The sequence below is a fragment of the Dasypus novemcinctus genome, chromosome 12 (assembly GCF_030445035.2).
Source record: "Dasypus novemcinctus isolate mDasNov1 chromosome 12, mDasNov1.1.hap2, whole genome shotgun sequence".
Lineage (NCBI taxonomy): Eukaryota > Metazoa > Chordata > Mammalia > Cingulata > Dasypodidae > Dasypus > Dasypus novemcinctus.
The window spans coordinates 104,363,938-104,378,664 of NC_080684.1; the positions used below are offsets into that span (position 1 = coordinate 104,363,938).

A 14,727-nucleotide genomic window follows, 5' to 3' on the forward strand; every position below is an offset into this window, starting at 1 on the left:
GATTTGGAGTGGTTAGCATTATTCCAGTTCCCCAATTAAAGAGATGACAGTTACTCTATGCTTAATTAGATGCAATATCCTAAATAGACCCTGAGGTGGGTAAACACGAAAGCCTTTATTCATCTTAAAGAGGTCGCTTTTAGCTAATACACTATCAGGCGGCTCAGTCCAAGGCTTAAGTGTGCGCCCTGGAGCCAGGTGGCTGCTTTGGATCCTGGCTCCTCTTACTCTCTTCATCTGTGAAGTGAAGAGAGAAACAACACCTCCCTCAGGTGCTGGCTGAGAGGCTCAGATCGGTTGAAACAGTGCCTGGCACATAGTAAGCCCCCAATACAATTCATTCAGAGAGACCAAGTCATACAGGGCTCCCCAAGGTCAATTCAAATAGGTATTCTATTGCATCCATCACCTATGTGGAATCTAAGCCCCCTCTTGATATAGAGGTGGAGTGGAAATCCCCATCCCAGGGTCCACAGGATGGAGGAACAGAGTATGGATTAGAGTGGACTTACTGATATTCTCCTATGGAGCTATTGTGATTAGTAATGGAAGAAATTGTAGCACTGATGTGGAGAAAGTGGCCATGGTAGCTGCCAAGGGTAAGGAGAGGGAAGAAGAGATATGATGTGGGGGCATTTCAGGACTTGGAGTTGTCCTGGGTGGTGCTGCAGGGAGCTGGACATTGTATGTCCAGCCATGGCCCACTGGGTGGACTGGGGGAGAGTGTAAACTACAATGTAAACCACTGTCCATGTGTAAACTACAATGTAAACCATGTCCAAAATGTATTCACCAAATGCAATCAATGTCCCACAATGATGAAAGAGGTTGTTGATATGGGAGGAGTGGGATGAGGGGGGTGGGGGGTATGTGGGGACCTCTTATATTTTTTTAATGTAACATTGGAAAAAAAATAGAGAGAGAGAAAAAAATATTCTAGCCAACACATCTCCACAGGAAAACATAACCCCAAACCTCTGAATCATGCTACTCTAGGAAAGCCTAAGCCGATCGTGTTCTACAACAACAGAGGCCAAGGGTCTCCAGCACAGGCAGCAAGTGCCAGACCTTGAAGAGCACCTGCAAGCCATGTGGGCTTCTCCCAGAGAACTTCCTGGGAGTCACAGCTTTCCTCTTTGTCACCAGCTGTGGAAGGAGGATGCAGCAGCTAAGCAACAACTCTGGTCTAAGAAATGTTTTGTATGCAGTCATATTTGAGTCTGAGAAAAAGTAATTTACTGCACTCCTCATCACTTACTAGAGACCTGATTATTGAATTGTGCTTAGTAAATATACTTGGGAAATGATGCCCTCATATATGACAAGTATCCAAATGCTGCTTTCTAAAACAAGTAGTAAAGTGGAACAGTAGCTAATGTTAAATAAAGCAAGTTCATGAATTCATGAATTAGTCTTCCATTTGTAGTACAATTTAAAAATTAAATAGGTTATGTTGGGACTAAGAAGATGTTGGTTTCTTGGTCCCAACTACGAGTTGGTTATGAAATGATAAACTCAGGTCAGGATGGGGAAGGTTCGACAGTCCTGGATTACTGCTAACTGAACAACTGCTGATGACGAGCCACTCCGTTCTTAATGGTGCGAGCACTCTCTGTCCTCCCGCTATGGGCTTTTATCTTACCATCCCATCATAATTTGAACATTGCCTGCCTCGCAACTAGACTCAACTCTTGACATCAGGGCTTGTATCCGCAAGCACTCAGAACAATTCCTAGTATATAATAGGAGCTCAAGAAATGTTTGTTGGGTGGATAAATGAATGACTACGCAGCTTTTATTGGTCTTGTTCTGAGTGTTGTCATTCTTAGAAATACTGATTTTTTCATCAGAGAAGGGTTTCAAAATCTTACTGTGCTCCGTACCAGTAATGCCTTCTTCAGCAATGGAAGATGATCTTCAGCATGTCTACGTAACTTTGTGACAATATTTTTCTTGCAAGACTGATTTCTACAAGAGGATTGTGAGAAAAATAGTTATGAATCAGATTATGTTGTTGAACTGTTCTTTTTTATTTTGTGTGCCATGCTTTTTGCCCTAAAAAGACCTTTTCTCTGACTTAAATTGGTCATGACTTACATATCTCATTAGGTTTATCACTCTTTTCCCCACAGACTTGCTTGATGCTACATATATTTCGAGTACTTAAGTTAGTGGACTCTGCTGTTTACCTGGCAGCTGGACCTTTTCTAATCGGAGTAGAAGATGAGTGTCTAATAGGATCATATTAGCCTTCAGAAAAGCACCTGAATTTTCCAAGTTTGTTCAAGTCTTTAAAACTGAAGCTGAGTGAAAGTTCCACTTGCAAAGAGAAAAGCAAGTGAGCAGGGTCATTTTGACAGTTCTGATCCTCTGGGTAACACTAACATTTACCAAGCACCCTGAGCCAGGCATTCCACTTAATACGTTGCCTACATCATCTTGTTTAACTCTCACAACAACCCTGTGAGGTGGGTGCTATCATTATCCCTCTCCTATACATGAGAAGATTGAAGCTTAACTTCCCCAAGGTCTCACAGCTAGTAACAGACAGCCCAGTTATCTGCTTCAGAGCCCAGGAGGCTAACCACTGAACTATAGTGCCTGAGTTTAGAGGACTTGTTCTTTATCCTGAGTGAATCTGATACCGAGTTTGCTTTTGGTAGTCTAGCAGTTGCAGACTAATCTGAATGATAGTTGACCCTAAGACCCCTGCTGGACACTGCAGCCAACTGAGGAGTGGCTAGAAGAGAAGGAAGAAAAGCAGGAGAAGGTGGCATCATGGGATTAAGGGAAGGCCAGGAAAGGCCCACGATGTCACAGAATGCAAGAAGTCAAGTAAGGCAGAGGCCGAAAATTGTCCCACTGAATTTAGTCATTCGGTTTTCGTTGACCTTGGCAATTGAGGCAGTTCTGTCTGGGCAATGTGAAGAAATTCCATGCCAAACTATACAAACCAAATTTTTTTATTTGGTGATGGTTATATTCTAGGGTGTTCTTTTTTAATGCAAAAACAAAAACAAAACCACCTTCACAACAATTATAATAAGGTTTTATTTGTGGATGACAATTTTTCCTGAAAATGTGATGTACTTTTGTGAGCTGGGAGCACAAATTTCCAGTTTTGAAACTGTGAGGACATCAACCCTCGCAGGCTCCTCCTTTCCACTGCAATGGCCGTGAGCGCCTGGATGTTCACAGCCTCTTCCCTCTACCACCTCTTGCTTTCATCCTCTGAGCTCAGGCTCCCTCCATGTATGGATGTGATCCTGAAGGCGCTCATCTGCTCTGGAGACCAAAACCAACTTCAGCATAGACTCTGATCAGAACCGGGCACTGTCAGTAACTCATTACAAAATATTCTTTGTCAGTTTCCCCCTGTTCATCATTCAATTAGACAGTTTTGCATTTTCCATTAAATAAAGGATGACAGTGAATCAGCTTACCTGCTAAATGATTCTCGCATTTGTTTGGGGGTTTTTATTGTTGTTCCATATAATTATCTTAGCTTTTTCCATTTGTGCAAAAACACATAAAACACACAGACCTCCTACTACTTTTAAGCAGCATACAACATACAAACTGGCTACCTGAGTTCGAGTCCCCCCATGTGACTCACTGGAACCTGGTTTTTCTAAAGGCCCCTTAGCGCTGCCATGAATGGGTGCCTTTTTCTGCATTTTCTCCACTGCGGCACCTCTGACATTTGAGGTGGAATAATGCTGTTGGGTCAGGGAGCTGTGCTGTGCTTGCAGCATGTTTAGCGGTGTCCTTGGCCTCTACACACTAGCTGCCAGGAGCACACTCACTACCCCACCCAATTGTGACAACCAAAAAGGTCTCTCCTGGCATTGTCAAATGTCCCTTGGGGAGAAGATGGCCCCAGTTAAGACCTACTGCTTTAAAGTAAATATAGTTCAAATTTTAATTCTTCAGTCCTGGACAAGATGGTATCAGAGAAGAAAATTATAAAGAAACAGAAGTAACTTCATTTAAGAAATGACCGTCTTGAGATGCATCCCAGGAGAGTGGCGGGTGGCCCCTTAGCAGAGCTAGCACCCAGTGGAACTGGAATTAACTCAGAGGTATTATTTTATTTTACACCAAAGTACAAGACTTTCAATGAAAGTGCCAAGATTATAAGGCCCATTTTTTTCTTCACAATTTATATAGGGCAATCAATACATGAAGCACATGAACATAGACAAAATACTTCCGGGAGCCAAAATCTACCTTCTGAAATGTCATATTATGAAGCACCTATTTTTTATTTACTATTTTGGACCCCTACCATAATTTATGTGATACAGTGTAAATGTGAGGCTCTAAGACACATGAAAATGAAAGTGGAATGATGATGCTCAGGGCTAATAATCCTGATGGCCCAGAACATCTGCCCCATGCAAAGACTGGTGGGGACACAAGTCAACAAAAATGTGATTATATGGATTTTACAAGAACTCATTTAAAGGTTGACTGCAATGCTGGCAGTGTCAGCAGACGGACCTGGAGCGTCTGCTGCGGCCTGGCCCTGCCCCTCGCCAAGCAGAGGACCTAGTGAAGTTTCCTTTCCCTCAATCTCGTTTCGTCTTATTTTTCCCATTGAGAAGTTGGAATAATAATTATACTTACCTTACAGTTTAGGGCAATTTTAAATAAGACGACTGTATGAAAAGTAATTTATAAACTGCAAATCACTATGCAAATGTTGGTAATTATTCAAAGGGGACCAATTTGTCCTTCAAAAATTGAAGAAAAGCAATTCAAATAGTCTCTAAACTCTAAAATCTAGTTCTTCCGTAAAATGTCTAGATTTTGTGTGGTTTTTTTTTTACATACCTATTCCTTTTTGTCATGAGAGCTGTATTGCTAGTTCCCGACCACTGAGGTTCATAAAATAATGTTAGAAATTGCTTCCAACTGATTTTGCTGGTGGTTTTAAGTCCATATCTGAATTTTAAAAAGACAAATATTTTAAACATATTTTCAATAACAGTGCATGAATTAGAGGCTTAATATTGAACTGAAATGGGCATCAGTGCATTCATACGATGTTTCAAATCTAAGGTAAACAAGATAGTTTAGTAAAATAGTACGACAAATAGATTTTTAAAAAGCAAGGAAAAACAAATTGATTATGCATCTCCATGCTTTGATATTCTGTCTGTTGTAGCATATACTGAAGGAAGGAGCAGAAGGATTTGATTAAAATCCTAATGTTCATGAAGTAATTCTTTTAAATTCATTCTTTGGAGAGCTAATTATCATGGTGGGTAGAAAAACAGACCCACCAAAGATGCCCATGTCCTAATCCCTGGAACGTGTGAATATGTTCACTCACATGGCAAAGGGTCTTTGGAGAGCTGACTAAGAGATGCGGAGATGGGGAGATTATCCTGGGATGTCCAGGTGGGCCAATTCTAATCACATGAGTCCTTAAAATTGGAGACTCTTTCCCGGTTGCAGTCAGAGAAAGATATGATGACAAAAGAAGGGTCAGAGATATGTGACATTGCCGGCTTTGAAGAGGGGGGGAAAGGACCATGAGCTAAGGACTGCAGGTAGCCTCTAGAAGATGGAAAGGCAGGGAAATGTGTTCACCCCTAGAACCCCCAGAATGCCTGCCCACTCCTTGATTTTAGCCCAGGGAGACTTGTTTCAGGCATCTGACCTCTAGAACCTTTAGATAAATTTGCATTGTTTCAAGCCACTAGGTTTCTGATAAATCATTACAGCAGCAACAGAAAATGAACAAAGAATTAGAATCTTAGCAAGAATAAGTAATTGGAAAGTTGTTCAAAACAAATTTCCCAAAGTTAATCCCGGTTCCATGACTCAGGGTCCAATAATTTCAGCATTACAAGATGCCAGCAGGAGCAGCCTGATGTGGGCACAGAGTTGGGATTCAGAAAGACAGGAGTATGGGATTCAGAAATTCATGCTCCTTCAGTTCCTATGATGTTACCTTAGACAACATTGCTTACCTTTCTTAGACAAGTTGCTTACCTTTCTGATCCTTTATTTTTCTCATCTGTAAGGACGAAAGCTAATCGATTTGGAATCCCCTTTCACGGGGCTAGATAACCAGCAGGTATTCAGTAATATATACTTACTTACTGTGTGCATTACTTATACACAAAACATCACCCATCCTTCCATAACAAGATGGCAAAAAGTAGTTTTGGAGAAGGGACACTTCAAAAAGTGATAAAGGGGCGGCAGACTTGGCCCAGTGGTTAGGGCATCCGTCTACCACATGGGAGGTCCGCGGTTCAGACGCCGGGCCTCCTTGATCCGTGTGGAGCTGGCCCATGCACAGTGCTGATGTGCGCAAGGAGTGCCCTGCCACGCAGGCGTGTCCCCCGTGTAGGGGAGCCCCACGCGCAAGGAGTGCGCCCCATAAGGAGAGCCGCCCAGTGCGAAAGAAAGTGCAGCCTGCCCAGGAATGGCACTGCCCACACGGAGAGCTGACACAACAAGATGACCAACAAAAAGAAACCCAGATTCCCATGCCACTGACAACAACAGAAGCGGACAAAGAAGAAGACACAGCAAATAGACACAGAGAACAGACAACTGGGGTGGTGGGGGGGAAGGGGAGAGAAATAAATAAATAAATAAATCTTAAAAAAAAAAAGTGATAAAGGAGCTTAGTGTAATGCACACTAAAGAAGGGGATTCAAATCCTGACTTCAGTGCTACTGTATGACCTTGGGTAAGTTACTTTTCTTTTTTTTTTTTTACTTCAGCTTCCCTCTCAGTAAATGGGAATCATAATAAAAATAAAGTGCTTAGCACATTTCTTGGTACACAGTAAACAACAAGAACAAAAAAAGTAGTTTTGGCTGAGAACCTAAGATAACAGATATGAGATACCAAAATGGGCATGAGGTATCCTGTTTTGCTTGCTAAAAATTATGACTGAAAGAAATCTAGTCATACAAATTTCAACTCTTTACCTACATCAAGTGTATGAAAAAGTCAAGAAAATAGAGGATGAGAGAGAGGGATTTTGGAGAAAAGCTTTTGGCATGCCAACGCAAAGGAAGGGTGTGGAATGCCTATAGCTCACCTCAAGCCTATGAGAAGAACAGATTCTATTCAGACAGCTCATGGTTCCACTCCAAGAACATGACACGTGTACCCTGTAATTGGAGGTATGATGCTCTGTTGTCTGACTCCCGCCTAAAAATCTCCACATGGCCATCACATCTCCCCTCTGTGACTGTCGGTGTTGGTGTCTGAATTTCCCTTTTATAAGGACATACCCCAGTCCTGTATGACATCGTTACTTGATTCATCTGCAAAGACCCTAATTCCAAATTAGGTCACATCCACAGGTAGCACGGGATAGGACTTGATGTCTCTTTTGGGGCAACATAATTCAAACAACAACAAGAAATTCATAACAATACGATATATAGAAAAGTCCAAATACTTGAAAATTAAACAACACATTTATAAATGTTCCTTAGGTGAAAGACAAAATCATAAGAAAATTTACAAAATACATCAATATGAATGATGAAAATACAACATGCTAAAAGTTTTAGATGTAGGTAAACAAGTGCTTAGAGGTTAATTTATAGCTTTCAATGCTTGTGTTAGATGACAGACCTAAAATCAATGGTATGTTTCCACCTTAAAAAGAAGAGCAAATTAAACCCAAAGTGAGTAAAAGAGGGGAAATAATACATAAAGAGAAGAGGTCAATGAAATAGAATATGGACAAAAAATAGAGAAAAATCAATGAAACAAAAATCTTGTTTTTTGAAATGATCAATAAAAGTGATAAATCTCTTTGCTAGATTATTCATGAAAGAAAGAGAAAAGATAAAAATTTCCAATCCAGGGATGAAAGAGGAAACATCACTAAGGATCATACAGAACATGAAATGAGGTGAGTAATGAGTGAATAAATGAATGAATGAATAAATAAATAAATGGAAGAAGAGAGACAAATCTTTAATACAAAAGAATTTCAAATAATTTATAGGGAAAACTGTGGTAGGGTCTGGGCTTCACATAGTAACTATTACAAAGAGTAAAATATGGAAAGACAGAGAGAGAAAGAATAAATTTACCATGCAGAAAGCTGTAAGCACTTTCCCGAGCTAGGTGTTCAAGGTTAACCTCAACAGTGGTAAGTCGTAACGATGGCATATACCCTTGACATCAAGTGAAGAGAATGGCATTTTACCTAGGTGGCCTTCCTCCCAAAAACACATTCTCTCCATCTAACCATAAGAAAAACATCAGACAAATTCCAGTTGAGGGACATTGTACAAAATATCTGAGCAGAATCCCTCAAAACGGTCAAGGTCATTAAAAAATATATATATCCCACAAGGAATGTCTAAGAAACTATCACCACTAAAAGGAGCCCAAGGAGGCATGATGACCAAATGGAATGTGTGTCCTAGATGGAATCTTGGAACTTTAAAAGGACATTAGGGAAAAACTGAGGAAATCTGAATGAAGTATTGACCACTGCATCAATATTGGTTCATTAATTGTGACAAATGTATTATACTAATGTAAGTAAGATGTTAATAATAGAAAAAAACTCAATGTGAGGTATACTGGAACTCTCTGCATTATCTTCACAATAATTCTATAAATCAAAAACTGTTCTAAAATAAAAAGATTATTTAAAAAAAAGAGGATTGCCAAGCAAGTATAGCTCAGTGGTTGAGCACCTGCTTTGCATATATGAGGTCCAGGGTTCAATCCCTAGTAACTCCTAAAAAAAAAAAAAGAGGATAATGTAGAAATATTGTGAATAACTTTTATGCCAACACATTTGGCAACTAAGATGAAATGGAATTTGTTGAAAAATACAAATGGTCAAAGATGACCCAAGAAGAATAGGAAATTTAACAGTCTTACATTTATTAGAGAAATTTAATATGTGACTTAGAATAATTCCACAAAGAAAACTCCAGGCCCAGGCCCAGATGGCTTCTCAGGTGAATTCTATCAAACATTTCAGGAATAAATAATGCAAGTCACAAAGTAAAGGGAAGGAAATGCTTCCCAACACATTTTTTTGGAGGCCAACTTTATCTTATTCCAAAACCAGATGAAGATTTTACAAGAAAAGATACCTATAGACTAATATCACCCATGAACAAAGATGCAAAAAAATTCCTAACAAAATTTTGAGAAATAGAATCAAACAATATATAAAAAGGATAATATATTATAACCAAGTTAGGGTTACCCCAGGAGAACAAGGTTGGTTTAACATTTGAAAATCATTCAATGTAATTCAGCATATTAATTAAAGGAGAAAAACTACATGATCATCAGAATAGTGGTAGAAAAAGCATTTGCAAAATTCAACATGCATAATTAAAAACTAACCAAGGAATAGAAGTCACTTTTTTTTTTTTTTTTTTTTTTTGAGGTACCAGGAGCCAGGGATTCAGGGATTGAACCTGGGACCTCATATGTGGGATGCTGGCACTCAACTACTCAGCCACATCAGCTTCCCTGAGTTGACTTTTTCATTTGTTTTGCTTGTTGTTTGTTTTTTTCAGGAGGCACTCGGAACTGAACCTAGGACCTCCCATGTAGGAGGCTGGAGCTCAACTGCTTGAATCACATCCACTCCCCCGAAGTCACTTTCTTAAACTTATAAAGGACATCTATTAAAAAACCATCACTGGGAAGCAGATGTGGCTCAACAAATTGGGCTCCCATCTACCATATGGAAGGCCCTGGGTTCGCTTCCCAGGGCCTCCTTGTGAAGGCAGGCTGGCCCACACCTGTGGAGAGCTGACAGCCCATGCCCATGGAGAGCTGGTGCAGCAAGATGACACAACAAAGGGAGACAAGCAGACACAGAAGAACATGCAGCGAATGGACACAGAGAGCAGACAGCAAGCAAGTGGCAAGCGGGGGGTGGGGGGTGGATAAATAAATAAAATAAGTCTTTAAAAAAAAACAAACCCATCGCTAACATCAAACTAGTACTATAAGATAGAATACTTTCTACCCAAGAATAAGAACAAGGCAAAGATGTCCAATCTCATCATATTTATTCAACATTGTATTGAAAGTCCTTACCAGGATAATAAAGCAAGAAAAGGAAATAAAAGGCATACAGAATGGAAAGAAAGATGGAAGCCTGCCTTTATTTGCAGGCAACATGACTGTGTGTAGAAAACACCAGGGAATCTACAGTAGAACTAATAAGTGAATTTAGCAAGGTCAGTTTTTAGAGTCAATATACAAAAATCAATTGTATTTCTAATTATTCGCTACAAAGAGTTGGAAAATAAATGATTAAAATTCAATTTACAATAGCATCAAAAAATTAAAACAAAATTCTTAGGAATAAATAGGATGTGCAAGACCTGAGCACTATAAACAAGAAATCCTTGCTTCGGGGCATTAAAGATTAAATTAAATGGAAAGATTTACCATGTTCGTGGAGTGAAAGACTGGATATTGTTAAGATGGCAATTTTCCCCAATGTATTCACAATCAAAATCTTAGTGGGCTTTTTTAAAAAAACATGAACAAACGAACAAACTGATTCTGAAATGAATTTATAGAAAGGCAAAGATCTTAAAATAGTCAAATTATTTTGAAAGAGAAGATCAAGTTTGGAGGACATACACAACCTGATCTCAAGGCTTACTTTATTTTTTCTATGTTTTTTTTTTATTAAAGTTACTAGATCACAAGGAACGTTACATTAAAAAACTTAAAAAAAAAAAAGAGGTTCCCATATAACCTCTCCCCACCCCCCACCTCATCATTTTTGTAAATTTTATTTTTTTGAAGATATATATATATCACACAAAAAATGTTACATTATAAAATATGAGGTTCCCGTATACCCCCCACCCCCACCACTCTACTCCTCCCACACCAACAACCTCCCCCATCATTGTGGCACACTCATCACACTCGGTGAACACATTTTGGGGCACTGCTGTACTACACAGATAATAGTTTACCCTGTAGTTCACACTCTCCCCCAGTACACTCAGTGGGTTAAAGCGGCAGTGATCAAGTCAGTACAGTGTCGATGTAAGGACAGACCAAGGGATCAATGGAAGAGAATAGAGATTCCAGAAATATATTCACACTTACATGGAAAATCATTTAATTTTCAACAAGGGTGCAAAGCAATTCTTCAGAGAAAGGATAGACTTCAACAAATGGTGCTGGAACAACTGGATATCTGAATAGAAACACAATGAACTTTGACCTGTACATACCTCATGCAAAATTAATATATAAAAATTAACTCAAAATGTTTCTAAATGTAAGAGCTAAAAGTATTAAACTTCTGGAAGAAAACATTGGATAAATTCTTATGATACTGTTAGTTAAAGATTTCAAAAAATGGACATCATAAATCATGAAAAATAAAAAAACAATTAAAAATGGAAAAATGGACTTTGTAAAAATTGGATACTTTTGCACTTTGAAAGACAGAGTTAAGAAAATTAAAAATCAAGTCACACTGAGAAGAAATATTTGAAAAATGTATCTGACAAAGGGACAATATCCAGAATATATAAAGAACTCTTATAAGCCAATAATAAGAAAAAGCCCAATAAAAAATTGGCAAAAGCTTTATTATACAGATACTTAACAAAAGAAGTTATCTGAATGGCCAATAACCCATATAGCTAATAACATCATTAGTCATCAGTAAAATGTACATTAAAACCAGAACTGGATAGTTCTACACATCACAAGAATAACTTAAATTTCAAAGACAAGTGCCGGTGAGTATATGGAGCATCTGGAATTCCTAGACATCACTAGTGGGACTGCAACACCATACAGTCACTTTGGAAAACAGTTTCATTTCTTTTAGGTATAAATGCAAAAGAAATGAAAGCATAAATGCTTACAAAGACTTGTATGTCAATGTCACTGCAGCAGCTTCTACAGAAACCCCCAACTGAAAAAACCCAAGTGTCCATCAACTGGTGAATGGACAAACAAATTGCAGTCTATCAAGACCATGGAATACCACTCAGCAATAAAAAGAAAGAGAATGTTGATATGTACAACATGGACGAGTCTTAAAGTAGGAAAACACAAAAAACTACATACTGTATGATTCCATTTATGAGAACTTATACAAAAGGCAAAATTACAGCAACAGAGAGCAGAGAAGTGGTTTCTGGGGATTGATTACAAAGGGACATGAGGAAAATTTTTTAGGGTAATGAAAGTGTTCTATATGTTGATAGTGGTAGCAATTACATGATTACATACAACTGCCAGAACTCATTAAATTATACCCTTAAGAATGAATTTTTATTTTATGTAACTTATACCTCAATAAAACTGGGCAAAACAGGAAAATCCCATAGAAAATGGACAAAGGACACCAACAAATAACTGTTAACAGAGGAAATACACATAATGTTTAAACATGAAAACTGTGCAACCCCAGTAGCAATCAAAGACAGGAATCAAAACAACTTGTGCTTTCACTTACTGAATTAGCAAAGATTACAAATGGCAAATGTTAAATGCTGGCAAAAAAGCTCTCTTAAGAGCCTCTGTGGTTAGAATAAATTAACACCTTTCTGAACGTGCATTTTAGCAATATGAGATGTAAACCTTAAAAATGTTCAAACCCTTTGACTCAAGGGTTGACAAAACATGTAGCCATTAAAAATCATTTTCAGAGCTTTTTTTAACAGCATGGGAAAATGTTCCTGATACAATATTCTGGAGGAAATACACCAAAATGCTAATAGAGGCCATCTCTGGTGATTATAAGTACGGCTGATATTTTTTTCTTTATGGGTTTCCCCTATTTTCCAGTTTGGACATGCATGGCTTTTATAATCAAGATGAATAAACACAAACTTTTAAAAACAGAATCAGCACACAATCTTGCTAAAAATCACAAGTGACAATTACTAAGCAAAATCACAGAGATACAGCTCACTTTTCACTTAGAAAAATGCCCCCGTGCTCCTTTTATTGCCTTAGGCAGTTATCCCTGTGGATTCTGATGTTGGGAGCCAAGTATCATTTCCAATCCATCTTTCCCATCCCATGAATCCAGGTAGAGACTTACAGCAGCATGTGACTCCATCTTTTAGGGCAGAGAAAAGAAACATGAATTTGTCACGCTGTCCTGCAAGAGTCTCTAATCCATTCAACAAATGGACAGAGTCAGAGGAGGCCACAAAGCGTAGCAGGAACAGAGAGACTAATCCTACTTAGTCCTCCCCACCCGAGAAGGCTCTGCAAGGAGAATGCATCATCTGAGCTAGAAGGATGAGTAGAATTGCAATGGGGGGAGATGGCAATGACAAAAAACAAAAGGAGGACATTCCAGGGCAAGGAATAATAATCAGAGAAAAGGCAAAGAAGTTAAGATTTGGCTCAACTGATAAGAGCATCTGCCTACCACATGGGAGGTCCAGGGTTCAAACCCAGGGCCTCCTGACCCATATGGTGAGCTGGCCACATGCAGTGCTGATGTGCGCAAAGAGTGCCATGCCACGCAGGGGTGCCCCCCGTGTAGAGGAGTCCTAAGCACAAGGAGTGCGCCCCGTAAGGAGAGCTGCCCTGGGCAAAAAAAGTGCAGCTTGCCCAGGAGTGGCACCACACACACGGAGAGCTGATGCAGCAAGATGACACAACAAAAAGAGACGCAGATTCCCAGTGCCGCTGACAAGAATGCAGGCAGACACAGAAGAACACACAGCGAATGGACACAGAGAGCAGTCAAACGGGGGGTGGGGGGAGGGTAAGGGAAGAGAGATAAAATAAAATAAAAAAAGTAATAAAAAATGCAAGTAAACGGCCTCTAAAAAAAAAAAAAGAACCTTATTAGCTGACTCGTTCTCCTCTGTCTTCTCTCTAAATGCTCATCTTGCTTCTCTATTCATACTCACTCTCCTGGTAACCTCATGCATTCTCCTGGCTTTGGGGAGATCTTTCCATAGACTGATGCCTGCCTGCTGGGCTCATCTGAAATGCCAGCTCCCCCGGGAAGTCTTTCTTGACCGCCAGATCGAGGGTAGGTTTGTGCCAGTTATTCTCTATCTGTCCAGGCGGTTTCACTCCTCACGTGTTATCACAATTCGTTATTCTATATTTTTTCTGACGTAACAACATGTGTTGGTCAGATAAGGCCCTGGGTGGTTTTTGCATCCTCTTCCCCCACCCTCACAACACTTCATTTGTGATGATGCACTTTCCTGGTAACCTCACGCATTCTTCTGGCTTTGGGCACCATCTATATTGAGATATATGCTCAGATATCTATGTTGATATACATGATCCATATACTTATAATTTCTAGCCTAGACTTCCCTGAGCTCCCAAAAGCCTAGTCAACAATGCTTGGATTTCTAATAGGCATCTCGAACACAGCATGCCCAAAATTAATCTCTCGGTTTCTGTCCCCTAACCTGTTCTCCCTCCTACTCTCAAACATCCCAAACTCCCTCTTACGTGGAGGCCTTTGCATGGTTCTCTTAGCCTGAGATGCACTGCCCCCACAGTGAGTACTGCTCAAAGGGGGCGTCCAGGCTCTAACGCCCTGGGGGTGTCAAATGTCAACACGCAGTACCTTTGCCCTTGTCCGAATGCCCTGCACCCCATCTCCATGCTTATCAAAGAGCAGCGCCCTCTCTCCTCTGTTCCCACAAGGCCCAGCGCACACTACCCTAACCCTCGCCCTCACTCTCACCCTCACACGTACACAAAGACATGGGTGTACACATGATT

The 14,727-nt window shown here is 39.8% G+C and overlaps 1 protein-coding gene across 2 annotated transcripts in view; it reads right to left on the reverse strand.

Annotated features, from left to right (window-relative positions):
- The window catches only part of EFCAB6 (EF-hand calcium binding domain 6), a 294,900-nt gene that overhangs the window by 165,678 nt on the left and 114,495 nt on the right, over window positions 1–14,727 (reverse strand). For both annotated transcript variants that reach the window (XM_071219103.1, XM_023588220.2), the window contains 2 exons: window positions 4,837–4,947; window positions 1,884–1,968 (listed from right to left, as the gene is read on the reverse strand). In XM_071219103.1, coding sequence (XP_071075204.1) covers window positions 1,884–1,968; window positions 4,837–4,947 — 196 coding nt within the window. The remainder of the gene's footprint in view (window positions 1–1,883; window positions 1,969–4,836; window positions 4,948–14,727) is intronic.